General features: G+C 37.4%; 1 protein-coding gene across 1 annotated transcript; it reads left to right on the top strand.

Moving 5' to 3' along the window:
* Positions 1-325: 325 nt before the first annotated feature.
* fam91a1 (family with sequence similarity 91 member A1) lies at positions 326-19,001 on the top strand. Its single transcript, XM_057828509.1, has 23 exons — positions 326-648; positions 3,072-3,156; positions 3,225-3,376; positions 3,588-3,645; positions 3,751-3,818; positions 5,433-5,546; positions 5,625-5,715; positions 8,139-8,201; positions 8,280-8,386; positions 8,455-8,493; positions 8,663-8,775; positions 8,840-8,949; positions 9,010-9,209; positions 9,280-9,409; positions 10,881-11,029; positions 11,134-11,268; positions 13,129-13,242; positions 13,313-13,385; positions 13,463-13,609; positions 13,687-13,788; positions 13,872-13,995; positions 16,190-16,259; positions 16,322-19,001. Exons 1-23 carry the CDS (start codon positions 577-579, stop codon positions 16,505-16,507), a joined length of 2,502 nt encoding a protein of 833 aa, XP_057684492.1. The 5' UTR covers positions 326-576; the 3' UTR covers positions 16,508-19,001.
* Positions 19,002-19,447: the final 446 nt, after the last annotated feature.

Genomic DNA, 19,447 nt, shown 5'->3' with positions numbered 1-19,447 from the left:
TTGTAATTGATAAAGTTACTGTGTGGCCAATTTAGAAACAATTCATAATTTAAAGCAACTCTGTCTTCATCTGTCGCAGCCAATATGAAAAAAAAAATGAGCGCATACACACAATAAATGATTACGAAACAGTAAAAATTTTCATTTTTAATAGGTTTTTAACGCTACCAAAGTGTCTTAAGTGTCTTTCGTGCTTTTTTCCCCTTATAAGTCACTAGAACAAAAAAAAAAAAAAATCTGCTCATAAGCTAACTAAGCTAAGGCTAACCACCGTGTGTGTGTGTGTACTGTGTGCGCGCCATTCCGTGAATGGCGGGCGGAAGTGACGTACGACTCTGCTGGAACTACAACAAGGAAGTGAACGTCCAGTAATTGCTACCAGAAGAAGACGAGGCGAAACAACGCTCCTCGAACCGGGTGTCGCTTCGCTCGGTTGTCGGCTACCGGCGAGGAAGCAACGACGGCGGCTTCCGCGGCGTGGCGTGGGGGGTGTCCCTGGTGGTCACCGCGGACCAGCGTCTCTTCGTCTCAGGGGTTTCTAGCCAGGCAGCCAGCTAGCTTACTAGCTAGCTAGCGATGAACACGGACGTGGAATTCCACATCAGGCAGAATTATCCTTGGAATAAACTGCCGGTTAATGTCAAACAGGTAAACTTCTTTCATAAAAAAAAAAAAAAAAAAAAAAAAGCTTCAAGCGTTAACTCGTGACGGGAAACCGCGTCAGCGAGGGAGGAGGTGAAGCTGTCAATGTCACAATGTCTGAAAGACAAGACAAGCAGCGACCACCATCATGTGACAGCACAACTGCTGCTAACATAAACGTGTAAGAACTTGGAAAATGTACGTTATTTGTAGTCATTGTCACCACAGGATAGCAAAATCACAGTGGCATTTCTATTAAAAATACAAGAAAAAACACATTTCAATCACGATGAAAGCAAAGCAATTCATTTGAACATACCGAATGACTTTTTTATTATTTCACCTTGGAAATTAACTGAAAAAATTAAACACAAATGACCCAAAGAAATATTCATCTTAATTAAAAAAAAAAAAAGATGCATACCACTTTTTCAGGCCGTTACGAATTCTGCTACCAAATTTGACACAAAAACGGAATTTGTTCATAAATAAGCCGCACTGGACTATAAGCCGCTTGTTATGGGTTATTTACACCAAAATATATTAACCGCTAACACTTTGACAGCGGCATTATACAACTGTCATAAGACCAAATGAACCACCGTGAAGTTTTGAACCAATTGGCTACAAAGCTTCATGCTTCATGAAGCTTCATTTGACCATCACTGCTCCCTTTGGGGAGATAGTCAACCTCTGCTGCCACCTGTTATCAAACCTGTTGTTGTTCAACATGCCTGCTAGCATGCATTGCAGCATTACAGACGTAAATAACAATCAAAATCCATGTTCTGTGCTAATTATTTCTTCAGTCACTGTTCCAGTTGTTTCATTAATTGCTAGTTATGCTATTTGGTAACACTTTTTGACAGTGGCGCTATAAGACTGTCATTACACAATTATAATTATGACATGACGCGATCATTAGCATTAATGAATGCTTTTAACTGATGTCATTTTGTGTTATCCGCCAAATATATCACTTTTGAATGAATGTTTCACACACTAAATAAAAAGAAAGAAAAAGTGTTTCTTAGTGACATAATTTCCCGGATGACGCTTAATGACTGGCAATATCTGTCATAAGCATTCAGTAATGCCCGTGATAGTGTCATGTCATAATTATGACGGTTTTATGACAGTCTTACGACGCGGCTGTCAAATAAAGTGTTACCTATTAACCCAAAATAAATCAACGAAAAAGCTGCACCGGACTATTAGCCGCAGGATTCAAAATGAGGGGGAAAAATTTGCGGCTTATAGTCTGAAAATTACGGTATGTATATTGTAAACATCTATTGATGACAATAGATGTCCAATCCATTTAAACTGGGAGGGGCTAAAAGCTAGCCAAAGAGTTAAGCTATGTTAGGTCCGAAGTAGTATTGATAAAACAAATTGTCACTCATAGCTTTTTTTCCAAATTATTTTTTATCTATTAGTATTTAAATAGTTGATTTTTATCCCGCCAAAAATGAATCATTCAGTTAATTCATTCATTTTATTTAAAATTATATATATCTATTTTTTAAATCATGATTATTATTATTTTTGCCCATGGAAGAATACATGCAAGCAACACTAATACTACAATTGGATGGAAAACGAGGGCCGTGAAATATTGCCCTGTGGGCCACAATTGGCCCCCGGTTCGCAGGTTAAAGGCCCATGTCCGATATCAACATAATAAAAACATTTCGGGAATGAATCATAATTTCGTGGTTGAACGGGTTCACATTATTTCATACTAGGGCTGCAGCTATCGAGTATTTTAGTAGTCGAATAATCGATGAACTAGTTAGTTCGAATAATCGAGTAATCAGATCAGGAACATGAAAAATTAAAATACCTGCGCTAAGCCTCAAACGGTATGAAAAAAAAAAAAAGAAAAGGATCTATGTACAACAAAAGGACAATTGTGTAACTTACATAGCAAAAGTCTGCTAGCTTAAATGCTATAAAACGCAGTTTTTTTTTAAACAATGCTCTTAACAAATGGTTCAGAGTTCAGACACATATTCCCCCAGAAAAACAGCTAAATATACCTATAAACTAAATAACGAATTCATTAAAAAAACATTAGTTCAAACAAAAACTTGACTTATGATGGTCTTAACAGGGAGCAGCTGGATTTAGCCATGTGAAATGAAGCAGACTAGGGGGCTGTGTATCCACCCAAATAAATATAACTTAAATGCAAACACTTTCAAAATAAACAATTTAAACGCCACTTTAAACGAATGCTCGAAGCAGCAAAATTTAATTCGAATCCTTTTTTCTCATTGAATACTCGAGTTAGTCGATTAATCTTTGCAGCACTATTTCATACACTAACCCATTAGTTACCACTGACAAGGATAGATGTCCAATCCACTTGCACTGTGAGGGTTGGCAACGATTGAAAGATAATTTAAAAAACATTTCTTTTTCAGAGTTTGGGCAACTCTCAGCGCGAATATGAGAAACATGTCCTCCTCTACAGCATCCGCAACCAGCTACGATTCCGCAATAACTTAGGTGAGTCTTTTTTTTCCCATGTGTTTTCGCCTCTGGTAAAGCATGATTTTGGCCTTTTCCACCTGCAGTGCGTCACGTTCGTAAGGACGAGCGCAAGTACTACGAGGAGCTGCTGAAGTACAGCCGCGAGCACCTGATGTTGTACCCGTACCATCTGTCTGACATCATGGTCAAGGGGTTACGCGTCACGCCATTTTCCTACTACATCGGAATCATGGAGGTAAGCGTTCTCGCGTGGGAAAAAAAGTGGAACAATGCGTTTCCTTTTGTGGTGTTTTCGGAGACAGTACATGCATTCATGAAGAAGAATTGGCTTGTCCATCATTTTGCTGTGGGTAAAAATGACATTCTTACTACGTGATGTCATTTTAAACCTCTTTTCACCCTTATTCTTCCTCTTTTTTTTTTTCTTTTCCTTTTTGCAATTCCAGGATATCATGAACAGCGAGAAAAGTTACGACTCCTTGCCCAACTTCACCGCTGCTGACTGTGAGTTTTTAACCTGGCGCATTGTGCAAGGGACATTCGATTCCCAGTTGCTTATTTTACGTTTTTTAACTGTCATTCGTCCTGTTTTGTCCAATTACGACGCAGGTCTGCGGCTGCTTGGAATCGGGAGAAACCAGTACATTGATCTGATGAACCAGTGCCGCTCCTCGAAAGTTAGATTTTATTTATTTATATATGTACTAAAAAAATGTTAAGGTTTAAAAAAAAAAAAAAAAGTTATTATATATTTATACGTAAATTTTGGTAGGCCCTTACATATGAAAATAAATATCTTTTTAAAAAAAAAGTTAATAAATTATGAATAATAAGAATAATTATGATGTAAAAGTGTGATAATTACTATGAAAAAATGTGATGTTATGCTATCATTAAAAAATGTGACATCATGTAAAAATGTGATGTCATGTAAAAACATGATAATTATCATGCAAAAATGTGATGTGATGCTATCATAAAAAAAATTTGATACCGTAAAAATGTGATGTCATGTAAAAACTTGATAATTATCATGCTAAAATGTGATAATTATAACGTAAAAAAAATTACTTCAATGTAAAAGTGAGATGCTTTCATGCAAAAACATAACTCAGGTTAAAATAGGAAAACGATCATTTAAAAATCTGTTACTTATCATGTAAAAACGTGATACTATCGTGCAAAAAAATGATCCAATCATGCAAAAACGTGATCCAGTCTTGTAAATATGTGATAATTATCATGTAAAAACGTGATGCTATCATGCAAAAAGGTGACTTGAAGTTATCATGCAAAAATGTGATAATTATCATGTAAAAATGTGATGTTTTGCATGATAGCGTCACATTTTTACATAATTTAAAATGTGATACTATCATGCGAAAACGTGATCCAATCATTGTTAAAATGTGATATTTATCATGTAAAAATGTTATGTCACGTAAAAATGTGATGCTATCATGAAAAAATGTGATGTCATGTAAAAAATGTGATGCTATCATGCAAAAAGGTGACCTGATGTAATCATGCAAAAACGTGATAATTATCATGTAAAAATGTGATATCATGCAGAAACTTGATATCATGCAATAACGTGATGTGATGCTATCATGCAAAAATGTGATATCATGTAAAAATGCGATAATTATCATGCAAAAATGTGATGATTATAATGTAAAAACATAACTTTAATTTAAAAACATACTATCATGTAAAAACGTGATAACTCATGTAAAAATGAGAAAACTATTATTTAAAAACATGACCATTATAATGTAAAAATGTGTTAATTGTCATGTAAAAAGGGGTTAATTCAAAATCGTGATCCAATCATGAAAAAATGTGATTATTATCATGAAAAAATGTGATAATTATCATGCAAAACGGTGATATCATGTAAATACGTGATCATTATCGTGTAAAAATGTGGTCCTGGCCTTGGGCGGCTGCCATACGCTTCTGTAATAAATATCTAAAAAAAATAAATAAATAAAATAAAATAATAATAATAAAGTAGAACCAGAAAGAACAACAAAAAATTTAAAATAAATACATAACCGATTGAATGATCGCTGCCAACCCTCCCAGCCCAAATGGATTGGACAACTATCACCATTAGTTGGTGTTTTTTCATAAAAATCTTCTTGAGCTAACTACCACAACATATTATTTGCCAGTACTAACCATATTCTTTACAATCTATAAAAATCAGTTTCTACCTGCAACCATTGACTTAATATATATATAAATACGTAGAAGATGTATTCATTTGTCGGTTTTCTTGCTTTCAGAAATTCTTCCGCCGAAAATCTGCGCGTGATCTTCTACCGTCCAAACCGGTGGAGATCTCGGTGGAACCGTGGTGGGTGGCCCAAACGGGTTACATCACCGAGGACGACATCCGGGTAAGCGTCGGCACGGAACCTGCACGGCGGTGTGCACGCAAGCTAACCGCGTGTCTTTTTCTTTTTTTGCCATGGCAGATTTGTTCTTCAGCAGAGAAGAAAGCCATTGATAAGATGATTGATTCCGGGCCTCAGCTGGCTGGGTCAATGGAGTACAACGTGGTGCTAAGTGAGGAAGCGAACCGTTACCTAGTAGCATTGGATGTTTTCAATTGTTTTGAATGCATCGTGCAATAACCGTACAGGTTGGGATGGGAAGTGAGAAAGTTGATGTTGGAATACCCAGCATGCCTTGCAGGCATTAGCAATTGATTAAAAATCAATTATTTGAATCGGCTGTTAATCTTTAATTTTTTTTTTTTTTGACCTAAAACTGGTCCTTAAAAAGTTCTTCTCTCTTATTAATTTTATTTTATTTAAAGTTTATTGTTTAATTTCTAAAGATTATATTTTATTTATTGAAAAAAAATTGTTGACTTTAATATCATCTGATTCCTATATTTTTAGCCTAATAATAGTAAATCTTATTTGCTTTGTAATTACAAAAAACAGTAGATATTTTTTCTTCATCATTATTTTAAACATAGATTTTATTCTATTAAAAACGTAAAAATCATAATTTTATGCCTAAAATTAAGTTAATTTTTTTATCACAAAAAAGGAAAATGAACTATCGTAACTATTACTACTATAATAAGTACACTGCTGGCCTTGGCACCTCTGCAATTCTGTCAGATAATGCTCAATTTCTCGCAGAAAATGATTGCAATTACAAATGCTTTGGTATTAATATCTTCATTTATTTTGCTTACGATGAAAAAACACAAAAGGGAATTGAAAAAAATTATATCATGATCATTTTACACAAAACTCAACAAATGGGACAGACTAAAGTATTGGCACCCTCAGCCTAATACGTAGTAGCACAACCTTTAGACAAAAATAACTGCGAACAACCGCTTCCGGTATCCATCAATGAATTTCTTACAATGCTCTGCTGGAATTTTAGACCATTCTTCTTTGGCCAACTCCTCCAGGTCCCTGAGATTTGAAGGGTCCCTTCTCCAAACTGCCATTTTCAGATCTCTCCACGGGTGTTTTTTTGGGATTCAGGTCTGGACTCATTGCTGGCAGCTTTAGAGGTCTCCAGTCCTTTCTCTGAAACAATTTTCTAGTGCTTTTTGAAGAGTGTTTTGGTTCATTGTCCTGCTGGAAGACCCATGACCTCTGAGGGAGATCCAGCTTTTTCACACTGGACCCTACATTATGCTGCAAAATTTGTTCGTAATCTTCAAACTTTATAATTCCATGCACACGGTCAAGCAGTCCAGTGCCAGAGTTGGCAAAGCAACCCCAAAACATCAAAGAACCTCTGCCATGTTTGACTGTGGGGACCGTGTTCTTTTCTTTGAAGGCCTCAGTTTTTTTTTCCCTTTTAAACTCTATGTTGATGGCTTTTCCCAAAAAGCTCTACTGTTGTCTCATCTGACCAGAGAACATTCTTCCAAAATGTTCTTGGCTTTCTCAGGTAAATTATGGCAAACTCCAGCCTGGCTTTTGTATGTCTCTGGTTCAGAAGTGGGGTCTTCCTATAGAGTCCCTTTTCTTTCAGACGCCGACGGATAGTACCGGTTGACACTGTTGTACCTTCGGACCACAGGACAGCTTGAACTTGTTTGGATGTTAGTCGATGTTCTTTATCAACCATCCGCACAATCTTTCGTTGAAATCTCTTGTCAATTTTTCTTTTCCGTCCACATCTAGGGAGGTTAGCCACAGTGCCATGGGCTTTAAACTTATTGATGACACTGCGCACGGTAGACACAGGAACATTCAGGTCTTTGGAGATGGACTTGTAGCCTTGAGATTGTCCATGCTTCCTCACAATTTTGCTTTTCAAGTCCTCAGACAGTTCTTTGGTCTTCTTTCTTTTCTCCATGCTCAATGTGGTACACACAAGGACACAGGAGAGAGGTTGAGTCAACTTTAATCCATTTTAACTGGCTGCAAGTGTGATTTAGTTATTGCATCCACCTGTTATGTGCCACAGGTAAGTAACAGGTGCAGTTAATTACACAAATTAGATAAGCATCATAATTTTTAAAAGGGTGCCAATACTTTTGTCCGGCCCATTTTTGGAGTTTTGTGTAAAATGATGATGATTTAATTTTTTTCCCCCCATTCTCTTTTGTGTTTTTTCATTGCAAGCAAAATAAAGAAGATATTACTACCAAAGCATTTGTAATTGCAATCATTTTCTGGGAGAAATTAAGCAATATCTGACAAAATTGCAGGGGTGCCAATACTTTTGGTCCGCAGTGTATACTACTATATTATTACTATACATGTTATTTTTGTAAATTATTTTTTTGTAAATATCTTTTTATTTATTTTAAAAAAGTATGTTTGCAGTAAAAATCAGCCAAAATCTATTTTTGAGCCTTAAAATGGGAACTCATCTTGTTAATCTATTGAAATAGTGGCAATATTTGATCTACTATCTACTACTTGCGTGGCATTGACATATCACAACTACTTGATTTGATATTCCTTCTCAGTTTTTTGTTTTTAATGTTTGGTTTTAATGTTCAGGTTTGTACAACCGGGGCTTCATTTATTTGGACGTTCCCATATCGGATGACAGCTGCATCTCAGGTCTGTGTCGCTGATTACTTTATTTATAACAAGATTCTCACCGTTATGTGACAATTTTCACCATGTTTGCCTCCACAGTGCCCCCGCTGGAGGGTTTTGTAATGAACCGCGTCCAGGGTGACTATTTCGAGACCTTGCTGTACAAAATTTTCGTGTCCATTGACGAACAAACTAACGTCGCCGAAGTAGGACACGTCACCCTCGAGTCGTCGCAAGATTTGTTATCCTGTCTTATTTTTGTTCTGTTTTCCAGTTGGCTAACGTGTTGGAGATAGACTTGGATTTAGTGAAGGTAAGCGAGCTTATTTGTTGGGATTTAACTGAACTAGCCTCTCCCAGTCAATACAGATTGGACGTCTAGTGGCGTCAATAGCAGCCAATTCTTTCACAGCAAAAATAAACAGCCTGCCAGGCTAATAAAGCGGTCGGAGAAACCCTGTTTCGTTCATTGTCACCATCAGAATGCCGTGTCCATGTACTGCCGACTGGGTTTCGCGGTGAAGAAAGGTCAGGTGATCAGTTCTGATCAACTTCACCCGACATGGAAGAACGCGCCATCCCTCAACAGGCTCAAGTAACCCACGGATTAGGATGATGACGCTGTTTATTTTTGTATTGACTGTCTATTGCGTCACTAGGAGCACCATGGACCCTCAGAAGATGCTGCTGTCCTGGGAGCAGGGCAGCCCCGTCATGGAGGGAGGATCTTCAGCCACCGACACGGACACCACCAGTCTGGAAGACCAAGGTTTGCCTGATAATACACACCCCACGAGAAAACCATTAGTACAACTACACGCGTTTACAGCCGAGACGGGCAGCGTCAGCAGCCTGAGCATCCCGGCGGCTCCCACCAAGAGGATTGCCTTCCTGTTTGACTCGACGTTGACGGCCTTTCTCATGATGGGAAACCTGTCGCCAAACCTCAAGAGTCACGCCGTCACCATGTTCGAGGTTGGGAAGCTATCCGACGAGACGCTGGACAGTTTTCTGGCTGAGCTAGAGAAGGTGCGGAAAACCTTTTTGGTGCACGACAACAACGGAAAGGTCGTTAAAGGTCCTTATTTCGCTTCCGCAGGTGGAAAGTACAGCAGAGGGCGAGGCTCAACGCTACTTTGACCACGCGCTAACGTTGAAGAACACCATCCTCTTTCTGCGCTACAACAAGGAACTCACTCAGGATCAGGGACCTGATATCCCAAATATAGGTTCTTAAATTATAGTCATTCCGACGTTGTCATCGACACATCATACAACAATATTCCACATCATTATACTGAATTCCACAACACTCTTCTGTATTCTACATCTTCAACAACATTCGACTTAATACAACATCATTCAATTAACGTGATTTCACATTATTCATATTCTACATTTCTTTCCACACTGTTTCCATTATTCCACTTCATTGACCATTAGTCCACTAAATTCAACAATCTACATTATACAGCATCATTCCTTTCACATAATTTTACATGATTCCAAATCATTCGAGATATTTCCACACTATTTACCATTTTGCGCATCATTTCACATCCTTCTACAGCGTTCCACTCTATTCGAGAATATTCCACATCTTACAGCAGCTTTTACATGATTTCACATTATTCCACATTATGCTACAGTTATTGTACAGAATCATTCATTCAACATAATTTAAAATTATTCCACATTTCTCCACATTATTCTACATTTTTCACATTTACTGTCATTCCACCCTATTTCACATCATTCAACAATATTCCACATCAAAATTTTTTTTACCTTCATGTGTTATTATTCCACGCCATTCTACATTATTTTACATTCGGCCATTCACAAACAATTTTTTAGATTATGGTTTGTCACATTATTCATGTTATTCTTTTCTCTCCAAACTATTTCCATTATTCCACATCATTTCCCATTACTCCACATTGTTCAACAATATTCCACATCATACAGCATCATTCCTTCCACATAATGCCACATTATTCCAAATCATTTGAGATATTTCCACATTATTTACCATTTTGCGCATCATTTCACATCCTTTTACAGCATTCCACATCATTCGAAAATAGTCCACATCTGACAACAGCATTAACATGATTTCAAATGATCCGTACAGAATCATTTATTCAACATAATTTCAAATTATTCCACATACGCCACATCATTCTACATTTTTCACATTATTTGCTATCATTCCACTGGATTTCACATCATTCAACAATATTTTACATCATCATTCATTTAACATGCTTTCATATTATTCCACATCATTGTCCATTTTTTAGCCTACTTCATGTATTGTTATTCCACACCATTCCACATCATTTTGCATTCCACCATTCACACACTATTTTTCTGATTTTTTTCCCAATTTGTTTGAAATGTCCTTGCCATTGTGGGGTTGAGATGTCATCATCAATCATCAGAATCTTTATTTTTAACAATAATCATTCTAATTTTTATACATCCATTTATTTAATGATTACAACAATCATTATTATTACACATTAACTTTTGCGTATTTCATATGATAAATAATGCTAATTATTGAATATCAATTATGTGTCTGTCAAGCACTTTGAGGTCTTTTTGATGTTTTAAGACTATAGAAATCACAAACAAAAATTGCATTCTACATTTCTTATGATTGTTTTGATGCTTTATATATCTACGTGCCTTTAGGTTTCCCCCTGGATATGCTGCGCTGCGAGAGCCTCCTGGGCCTGGACCAGGCCACCTGCAGCCGCGTGCTCAACAAGAACTACAAGCTTCTGGTCTCCATGGCGCCGCTCAGCAATGAGATCAGACCCATTAGTAGCTGCACACCTCAGGTACAACCTTATCAGGAAGCTTCAAATAGGATTGTCTTAATTTGTAGTGTTTTTACTTGCGCTTTTATGTCAAGGCTTTATATATATTCTTTTTGTGACTGAAGCACATCGGGCCCGCCATCCCCGAGGTAAGCTCCATCTGGTTCAAGCTCTACTTGTACCACGTGACCGGTCAGGGCCCACCCTCGCTGCTGCTCTCCAAAGGCTCCAGGCTGCGCAAGCTGCCCGAAATCTTCCAGGTGACGTCCCTCACGGGATTTCTTGAAACATCCTGGGAATGTGGAGAAGAAATTTCAAGGGGAAATGAATAGGAGGGAGAATAATATCATGGAATTGGGTCACATCACTGCAGTCAAAAAACAAAGAAGTAACCTAATACTTCTTCTTTCATAATACTGACACATCAATATGGTTTGACCTGAATTAATTTCACGTTTTATTTATATATATATTTATATGTATATATATATATTAAAGTAATTTAATAAAAAAAAAAAAAAAAAAAACGTTTCCGCTGCCATTGACAGCAATAGACATCCAATCAATTTGAACTGGGAAGGCTGAATGTTTGGTAAACGGTAAATCAGATAATCCGTGACTGGTGTGAGATTAATTGACAACCCATCAAACATCAGTCTATCGAGAATCTGATATTAACCTACATCCAATCTGAAATTAATCTACAGCAATCAGATCTTAATCTCCAGGCAATCAAATATTAATCTACTGAAAATCCGTGTTTAATTTACAGCCAATCTGAGATTAATCTGTGACCGGGTTGTGATTAATTTACAACCATTCAGGTAATAATCTACAGACGATCTGGTATTAAACTAAAACCAATTTGAGATTAATCTACTGCATTCTGAGATTAATCTACTGCATTCTGAGATTAATCTAGAGCCAATCAGAGATTAATATACAGTCAATGAGAGATTATTCTAGAGCCAATCAGAGAGTAATATACAGTCATTAGGAGATAAATCTAGAGCCAACAAGATATTAATCTACAGACAACCAGAGATTAATCTACAGACAACCAGAAATCTCTGGTATACAGTGATTTGTACAGTGTTCTGAGATTAATTTAGAGCCAATCAGAGATTAATCTACTGCCAATGAGAGATTAATCTAGAGTTAATCTGAGTTTAGTCTACAGCAATCAAATCTTAATCTCCAGGCAATAAAACATTAATCTATTGACAATCCGTGATTAGTTTACAGGCGATCTGAGATTAATCTGTGACCGGTTTGAGATTAATTTACAACCAATCAGATAATAATCTAAAGACAATCTGATATCACCCTATAGCCAATCTGAGATTAATCTACAGCATTCCGAGATTAATCTACTGCATTCTGTGATTAATCTAGAGCCAATCAGATTAATATACAGTCAATGAGAGATTATTCTAGAGCCAATCAGAGAGTAATCTACAGACAATCTGAGATTAATTTGCAGCCTATCCGAGATTAACCTGCAGCCAGTCTGAGATTAACTCATTGGCTGCCATTGACAGCAATAGACGTTCAATCAGTTTAAACTGGAAGGATTGGCAGCAAATGAACATTCTTTCATTCGCTGCCAGCACTCCAAAACGGTTTGAAAAGAAAAACGTGAAAATAATTCAGATCCAAACATTGAAAATCTAATTGAAATTCACAGCAGAAGGATGATTGGACGTTACACGATGAGACATCTTCATCAATGTCACTTAGAATTGAACCTCCACTAACCTCAGATTTACGTTCGGCCGACTCGAGATGAATTCACAACCCATCCCAGATGAAACTGTGACTAATCAGAAATTAATCCACAAACCAATCAGATTAATCTACAACCGACCTCAGATTAATCTACAGAGCACCAGAATTTCGTTTTATGACCTCTGTGATCTTTGACCCCCAAATTGAATCATCTCTTCAGATTCATATTACAAAATATCGTAAAAGTGTCTTAATAATGACTTTTTTCGTTGTTGAGTAATGAATTTAAGTAACTAAACTGCCCGTTTAGAGATAATAAAGACACCCTAGATTCAATTATCTTGATCACAAAATCCCCCTGCCTAACATTAAAACTGTTTTTGCATCGTCAGGTCTACGACAGGTTGCTGATCACTTCGTGGGGCCACGATCCGGGCGTGGTGTCCACATCCAACGTGCTAGCCATGCTAAACGACGCGCTCACGCACTCTGCCGTTCTCATCCAGGTAAACGAGACAAACCTGTCATTCATCTTGATTGACAGTCAATGTCTGACACGTGCGTATGTGCGCATAGGGCCACGGAATGCACGGTCACGGCGAAACGGTTCACATCCCGTTCCCTTTTGATGAGGAGGACCTGAAGGGAGGTTAGTCGCTTGGAAATGTTTTGACTCAAAGCGGCTGCCGTAGCTGATTTTTCATTATTATTTTTGTGTGTCTTTAGAGTTCTCCTACTCTAACATGTGCGTGCACAAGGCGCTACGCAAGCTACGCGAGCACATGGATTTGGAGCATCAATGTGGCTACATCACAATGCTCAACGCCAACAACAGGCACAGACGCCGGCCTAGCGACACCCTAGAGTGCAGGGGTAACTTTTCCCGTCGCTGTCATTGACACTGATAGACGTCTAAATCCGTTTGAACCGAAATGACATCTTCTTTTTAGGTGACACCCATCTGGGAGCGGGCCCGGACACCAACGGCAGTACAGAGTCCTTCGAATTGGTGTCTGAGGAGAACGGCGGCGATGGTAAAGTGAAGGCAGATGGTACGTTTCCACCAAACTATGGACAGTTTTCAACACAAGATGTGTTGTACAACCTGAATTCTAAGATTCCGTTCCTTTGGTAGCGCTGTCGTGCGAAGACGAGTGGGTTCCGCTGGAGCTGTGCTTCGGCATGCCGCTCTTCAGCTCCGAGCTCAACCGCAAAGTGTGCCGCAAGATTGCTGCGCACAAACTATGCGGTAGCGACAGGTGAAAAGTCACTTTTCTTGTAACCTTTTGAAACAAAAAATTAAATAATGAAAAAAAAGAAATACAGGGTAATTTAAAAAGAATGACCCTATTTATTGATTAATATTTTATGAAGGACAAATAAAACTTAGCAGTGTCACGTAGCAATGATAGAAAACTGGGAAATCTGATCTTTCAAATCACTCCCTCATTCTGATTTGTACATTTACTTTTGAAATACAGTATTTGATCATGAAATAGGGCCATTGTTTTTGAATCAACCAGTAGTTAGTTTTTTAAATTTATTTTTAGCTTTTTAAAAATGTTAAATATCTTTAGTGCTGCAATGATTAATCCGTTAACTGGAGTAATTTGATTAGAAAAAAGCTTTAAATCAAATTTTGCTTCTTCGAGTACTGGATTAATTAAAATGGCGTTGAAATGGTTTGTTTTGAAAGTGTTTGCATTTTGTTTTATTGATTTGGGTGGATACACTGCCCTCTAGTGGCAACAGTTAATATGACATAAGCATTTAACATGGTTGAATCCAGCTGCTCCGTGTTAAGACCATCATCAGGTAAGTTTATGGTTGCGCTAATATGTTTTTAATGCATTTGTATTTTGGTTTGTAGGTTTATTTAGCTGTTTTTTTGTGGGAAAATGTGTTCGAACGATTTGTTAAGAGCATTGTTAAAAAAAAAACGTTGACATGTTATGGCATTTAAACTAGCGGACTTTTCTTGTGCAAGTCAGCCAATTGTTCTTTTACTGTAAATAGATTCTGATTTATTAATTTATTTTATACCGTTTGATGCTAAGCTCATGTATTTTACTTAATTTACCCTTAATTTTTTATGTTCCTAATCCGATTGCTCAATTATTCGAGCTACTTCATAGATTAATCAACTACTAAAATAATCGATAGCTGCAAAGCTAAATATATTGTTTTTTAAAATATTTTTTAAATAAGAGAATAATATTTCATTTTTTTAATACAAATTTTAAGATTTGTTTTAACTTAGTACATTTAAATATAATAAATGTAAACATTTGAAAAAAAAAAAAAGAATATCTACTTTGTCAACTTTCAAAAATAGATAAAAACATTAAAAATGTAAATGTCAAAATGAAATTCCAATTATTAAAAATTTGACTTGTCATTTTTAAATTACTTCTATTCCCCTCTTTCAAATTTGAAAAAAATGTTAATTTAAAAAAAATAATTATTCATTATTGTTTGACGAACTGGTTGCCGGTTGCTCGTTACGAACGAGTTCGGTTCCTATGCTGGCGACGTAACCCTGAATTTCTGAAAGTCTGAATTAACCCTTTAAAAATGCAAACTAACTATCCAAAAAGTCCAAAAGTATTGCGTTTTGTTCAATGTGGAGGATACACTTCCCTCTGGTGGCAGCGTTGGGTCTGGCTGGGCTGTCGTTCAATAATGCTTCCATACAGGAGCACTCAGATGTCTCACATGGATAAAGGATAGCTGCACTCTGGTTTGCCCCACATAAGCCTCTAAGTTGCGTCAGGATATGTTTGTGTATGTATTTGTAATTAAGTGTAGAGCCACAGTTTGTGGAGTTATGTGTAGGCAATTTGCTATGAATAACGCACTTTTGTTAGACAAATTAGGCTAAAATAATCTACGGTACTAAATTTTACATATTGATCAGAATAGATGGACGTTTGAACACCAATGTGTCGAGTGTTTTATTGTTAAAATGCGTGTTGTTTTGAACAGACGTGTACATATGTGTGTTACAGCTTTACAAATGGTCAAAAGTGCAGGATATAAAAAGATTCAAAAAGCACAATTGCTTCGTTTGCCGTCTGTCTGTCAGCTGAACAACTTCACGTTTAGTGAAGACAGAACAAGCATGTTAATAAAGTAAAGTAAAAAATAAGATACTCTGAGGTACAATTAGGTAGTGTTTGTGTGACTTAAAAAGAAAAAAGATTGGAGACAAAATGTCGGTGTGGCTCCGGCGTCGGAAAGTCGAAATTGCGTAAATCGAGTACGTTGTAAGTGTAACGGGGACTACCTGTACATTAAAAAATAGGATTTGGTAATATTTCGGTCAACAATGTCTCTAAATGATTCACTATCAAATCACTGGATTCATTTTTCACATTGATTAATCAATTCATCGTGGCTGCCTAATTCATCAAGATTAGCTTGTATAACCCCTACTTTTTTTGTTTCCATTAGCTTACAAGAACTGCTCCACTCCAGCAGAAAGCTTTCCCTCAAGGTCCTGAGTTTCGTCCAGTCATTCCAGGTAAAGATGACCTCGTCCAAGGCTTTACTATTCAAGCCCCACCTAATTTCTTCTTCATTTAGGACGGCGGCACACCTTGCGAGCCCGACAGCGGAGTGACCAATCCTCTCAGTCAACCGCCAGCAGAATCGGGCGTCCCTCTTCCGGCCCTCAACCTCCTTTACAAAGACGGGCAGCTGCGGGAGTGGAGCGGGCGGGCCCCTCCCCCTCTGGACATCACAGCCTTGCAGTCTAATCAGTCCACGTAGAATTTAAACTCATTCCCTGCCATTGACGGCGGTGGACGTCCAAACCATTTTGACCCGAGTCAATCAAAAGCGTCATCAATCGCAGCCGGAGAGGTAAGGAACTATGTAGGAGATGGATTTAAGCGATACAAAGGTAGATCTTAGCTGCTATCGATCTCAAATTGTAGACAAAAAATTAAGTAATTGTAAATTAATTTACAGACCGATCTCAGATTGATCGTAGATGAAACTCTTATTGGGCGTATTTTAATCTCAGATCGTTTTAAGATTCATATCAAACCGTTGTATATTAATCTCAGGCTTGGAAGTCCATCGATCTCAGAAGGTTTGCAGATTAATATCGGATCTGTTTGAGATTGATCTCTGAGCAGAATGATCCAAAACCGATATGGGATTAATTCGCGTTCGCCTATCTTAATCTCAGATCGGTCGTGGATTGGTCTCAGATTGAGGTGGGAAATAATCACAGATAGGATGTGTGTTAATCTCAGAATGGCCGTGCATTAATCTCTGCTCAATTGTGTTTTAATCCTAGACCGATCGTGGATTAATCTCGATTCTGTTGCATGTTAAAATCAGATTGGTCATAGTTTAATCTCAGTTTGGTTTGTAGTCTCAGATCGGTCATAGATTAATCTCAATCCTGTTGTAGAATTATTTTAGATTGGTCATAGAATAGTTTGGTTTGTAATCTCAGATTGGTCATGGATTGGCCTCAGATTGAGGTGAGAAGTAATCAGAGATAGCCTGTGTGTTAATCTAAGATTTGACGTGCGTTAATCTCTGGTCAATTGTGGGATAATACCAGATCGGTCGTGGATTAATCTCGATTCTGTTGCATGTTTATATTAGATTGGGCATACATTAATCTCAGTTCGGTTTGTAATCTCCGATCGGTCATGGAATAATCTCAATTCTGTTGTAGATTTATTTCAGATTTGTCCTAGATTAATCTCTGTATGGTTTTCAATCTCAGATTTTTCATACATTGGTCTCAGATTGAGGTGAGAAATAATCAGAGATTGCCTGTATGTTAATCTCAGATTTGACGTGCATTAATCTCTGGTCAATTGTGGGGTAATACCAGATTGGTCGTTGATTAATCTCGATTCTATTGCATGTTTATATCAGATTGGTCATTGATTAATCTCAGTTCAGTTTGTAATCTCAGATCGGTCATGGATTAATCTCAATTCTGTTGTAGATTTCTATCAGATTGGTCGTAGATTAATCTCTGTTTGGTTTGTAATCTCAGATCGGTCATGGATTGGTCTCAGATTTAGGGGAGAAATAATCAGAGAAAGGCTGCGTGTTAATCTCAGCTCGGCCGTGCAGTAATCTGATCAATTGTAGGGTTATCTCAGTAATGGATTAATCTCAATTCTGATTTAGATTTACATCAGATTGGTCATAGATTAATCTGCTCAGTTTGGGGGAAATATGTGATTAATCTCAAAATAGTATGCGATGAATCTCTGATCTGACGGATCCAGAATAAATGTTGCAATTTGGCTCGCTGCGTGGCGGAACGCCGAGGGGTTTGCGGCCTGGTGCCGTTTAGGCCGTAAATGTTGCGCGTCCTGCTTTGCGGGCGCAAGACGCCCTCGAGTTCCAAAGCCTGGAGGGCCGCCGTTCGTTCACTGATGTCCCTCCCGGTTCAAACTGATTGGACGTCTATCGCCGTCAATGGCGCTAAAGCACTAGCACCCCCGCCAGTCGATGTGTAGTAGTGCCCCCCTTCATGTGGTATCGGTGTTACAAAAGTCAACCCCTCCAAAAACCGAGTCTCGTCTCATGTTTAGTGATCCAATGCATGAAAATCCTTTCCTTTGACGGAAAGGCGTTAATTATTTGCACTGTGCAGGATTTACTGTGGATCAAAAGTGGTTTCTTTTCATTCTTTTCTCATCTTGAGAGCACCAAAGACATTTTTTAATTTCATTTTTACTTATTTTGCCTTATCGCCAAGCCACATTCCTGAAACAAGCAAGAACTCAGTGTTCATGTCATGTTCAGTTTCTATCAACAGCATTATTTTCTGTTACGTTTTGGAACGATTTAACTTTTGTTTCGTTTTGAGAAACGAGTTTAAAAAAAAAAAAAAAAAAAAAAAAAAGGTCTCGTTCAAGCATGACGACTGTAATTTTTTTGTGCGCGCGGGGGTGTCGTTCACCTTTCAACAAGAAAAAATTAAAGCTCCCCCTGCAATACTATCACAGACGCCCAATTGTGTTTACAAACGTGTTAGTTTTCTATATCAAACTCTTTTAGGACATCTTTGTTGTAGCTCGTTTAAATGGTTGAATAATGATGATGATGATTAAAATATAAGAATGACATTCCTTCTGCATTCTTCATGTTGTATTCTGAATAAATATGTAAAAAAACAAAAAAGTATATGAAGATATAAATAAAAAAGGAAGAAGCGTTTTTCGCCATGACTGCCTTTTGTTGTTATTTCCGAATGTGCATTTTGGAGTAAATGTGATGTCACGATGTCAAGGAGGGACAGATGGTGCTTCCAGAAGCTTCCATCTGCTCGAGGATGCACTTGTTCACCTTCTAGAGTTACACAAGCAAGGAGAGGTGATGGTACAATTGGCTGTTGCTATTGGACTCTGTTCTGGTAGACTAATGCAAATGTCTTTTCAGGGTTGATTGGCCTACTTAAAAATCTATGCTAGCCACTTTCGAGTTTTTCTTCTGGATTACATTTTGAAATTTTCCCCCCCTCCCGATGGTAATTTTATCAAGTTTTTTCATTTTTAGTTTTGTAATTGTTTTGTTTGTTTAGTAGTTTATCTGTTTTGTTTTTTGTATTTTTATTTTACTTTAAAAATATATTGTTTAAAATGGTATTTTTTGTGCCTTTTTTTTGTTTTGGGATACACATTTTAAGATTTTTTAAATGGTTCTTTGTTAAAAATGTTTTTTTTTTTG

Source organism: Corythoichthys intestinalis, chromosome 22 (assembly GCF_030265065.1).
Source record: "Corythoichthys intestinalis isolate RoL2023-P3 chromosome 22, ASM3026506v1, whole genome shotgun sequence".
In the NCBI taxonomy this organism is placed as follows: domain Eukaryota; kingdom Metazoa; phylum Chordata; class Actinopteri; order Syngnathiformes; family Syngnathidae; genus Corythoichthys; species Corythoichthys intestinalis.
This window is presented reverse-complemented; position numbering and strand designations above follow the sequence as displayed.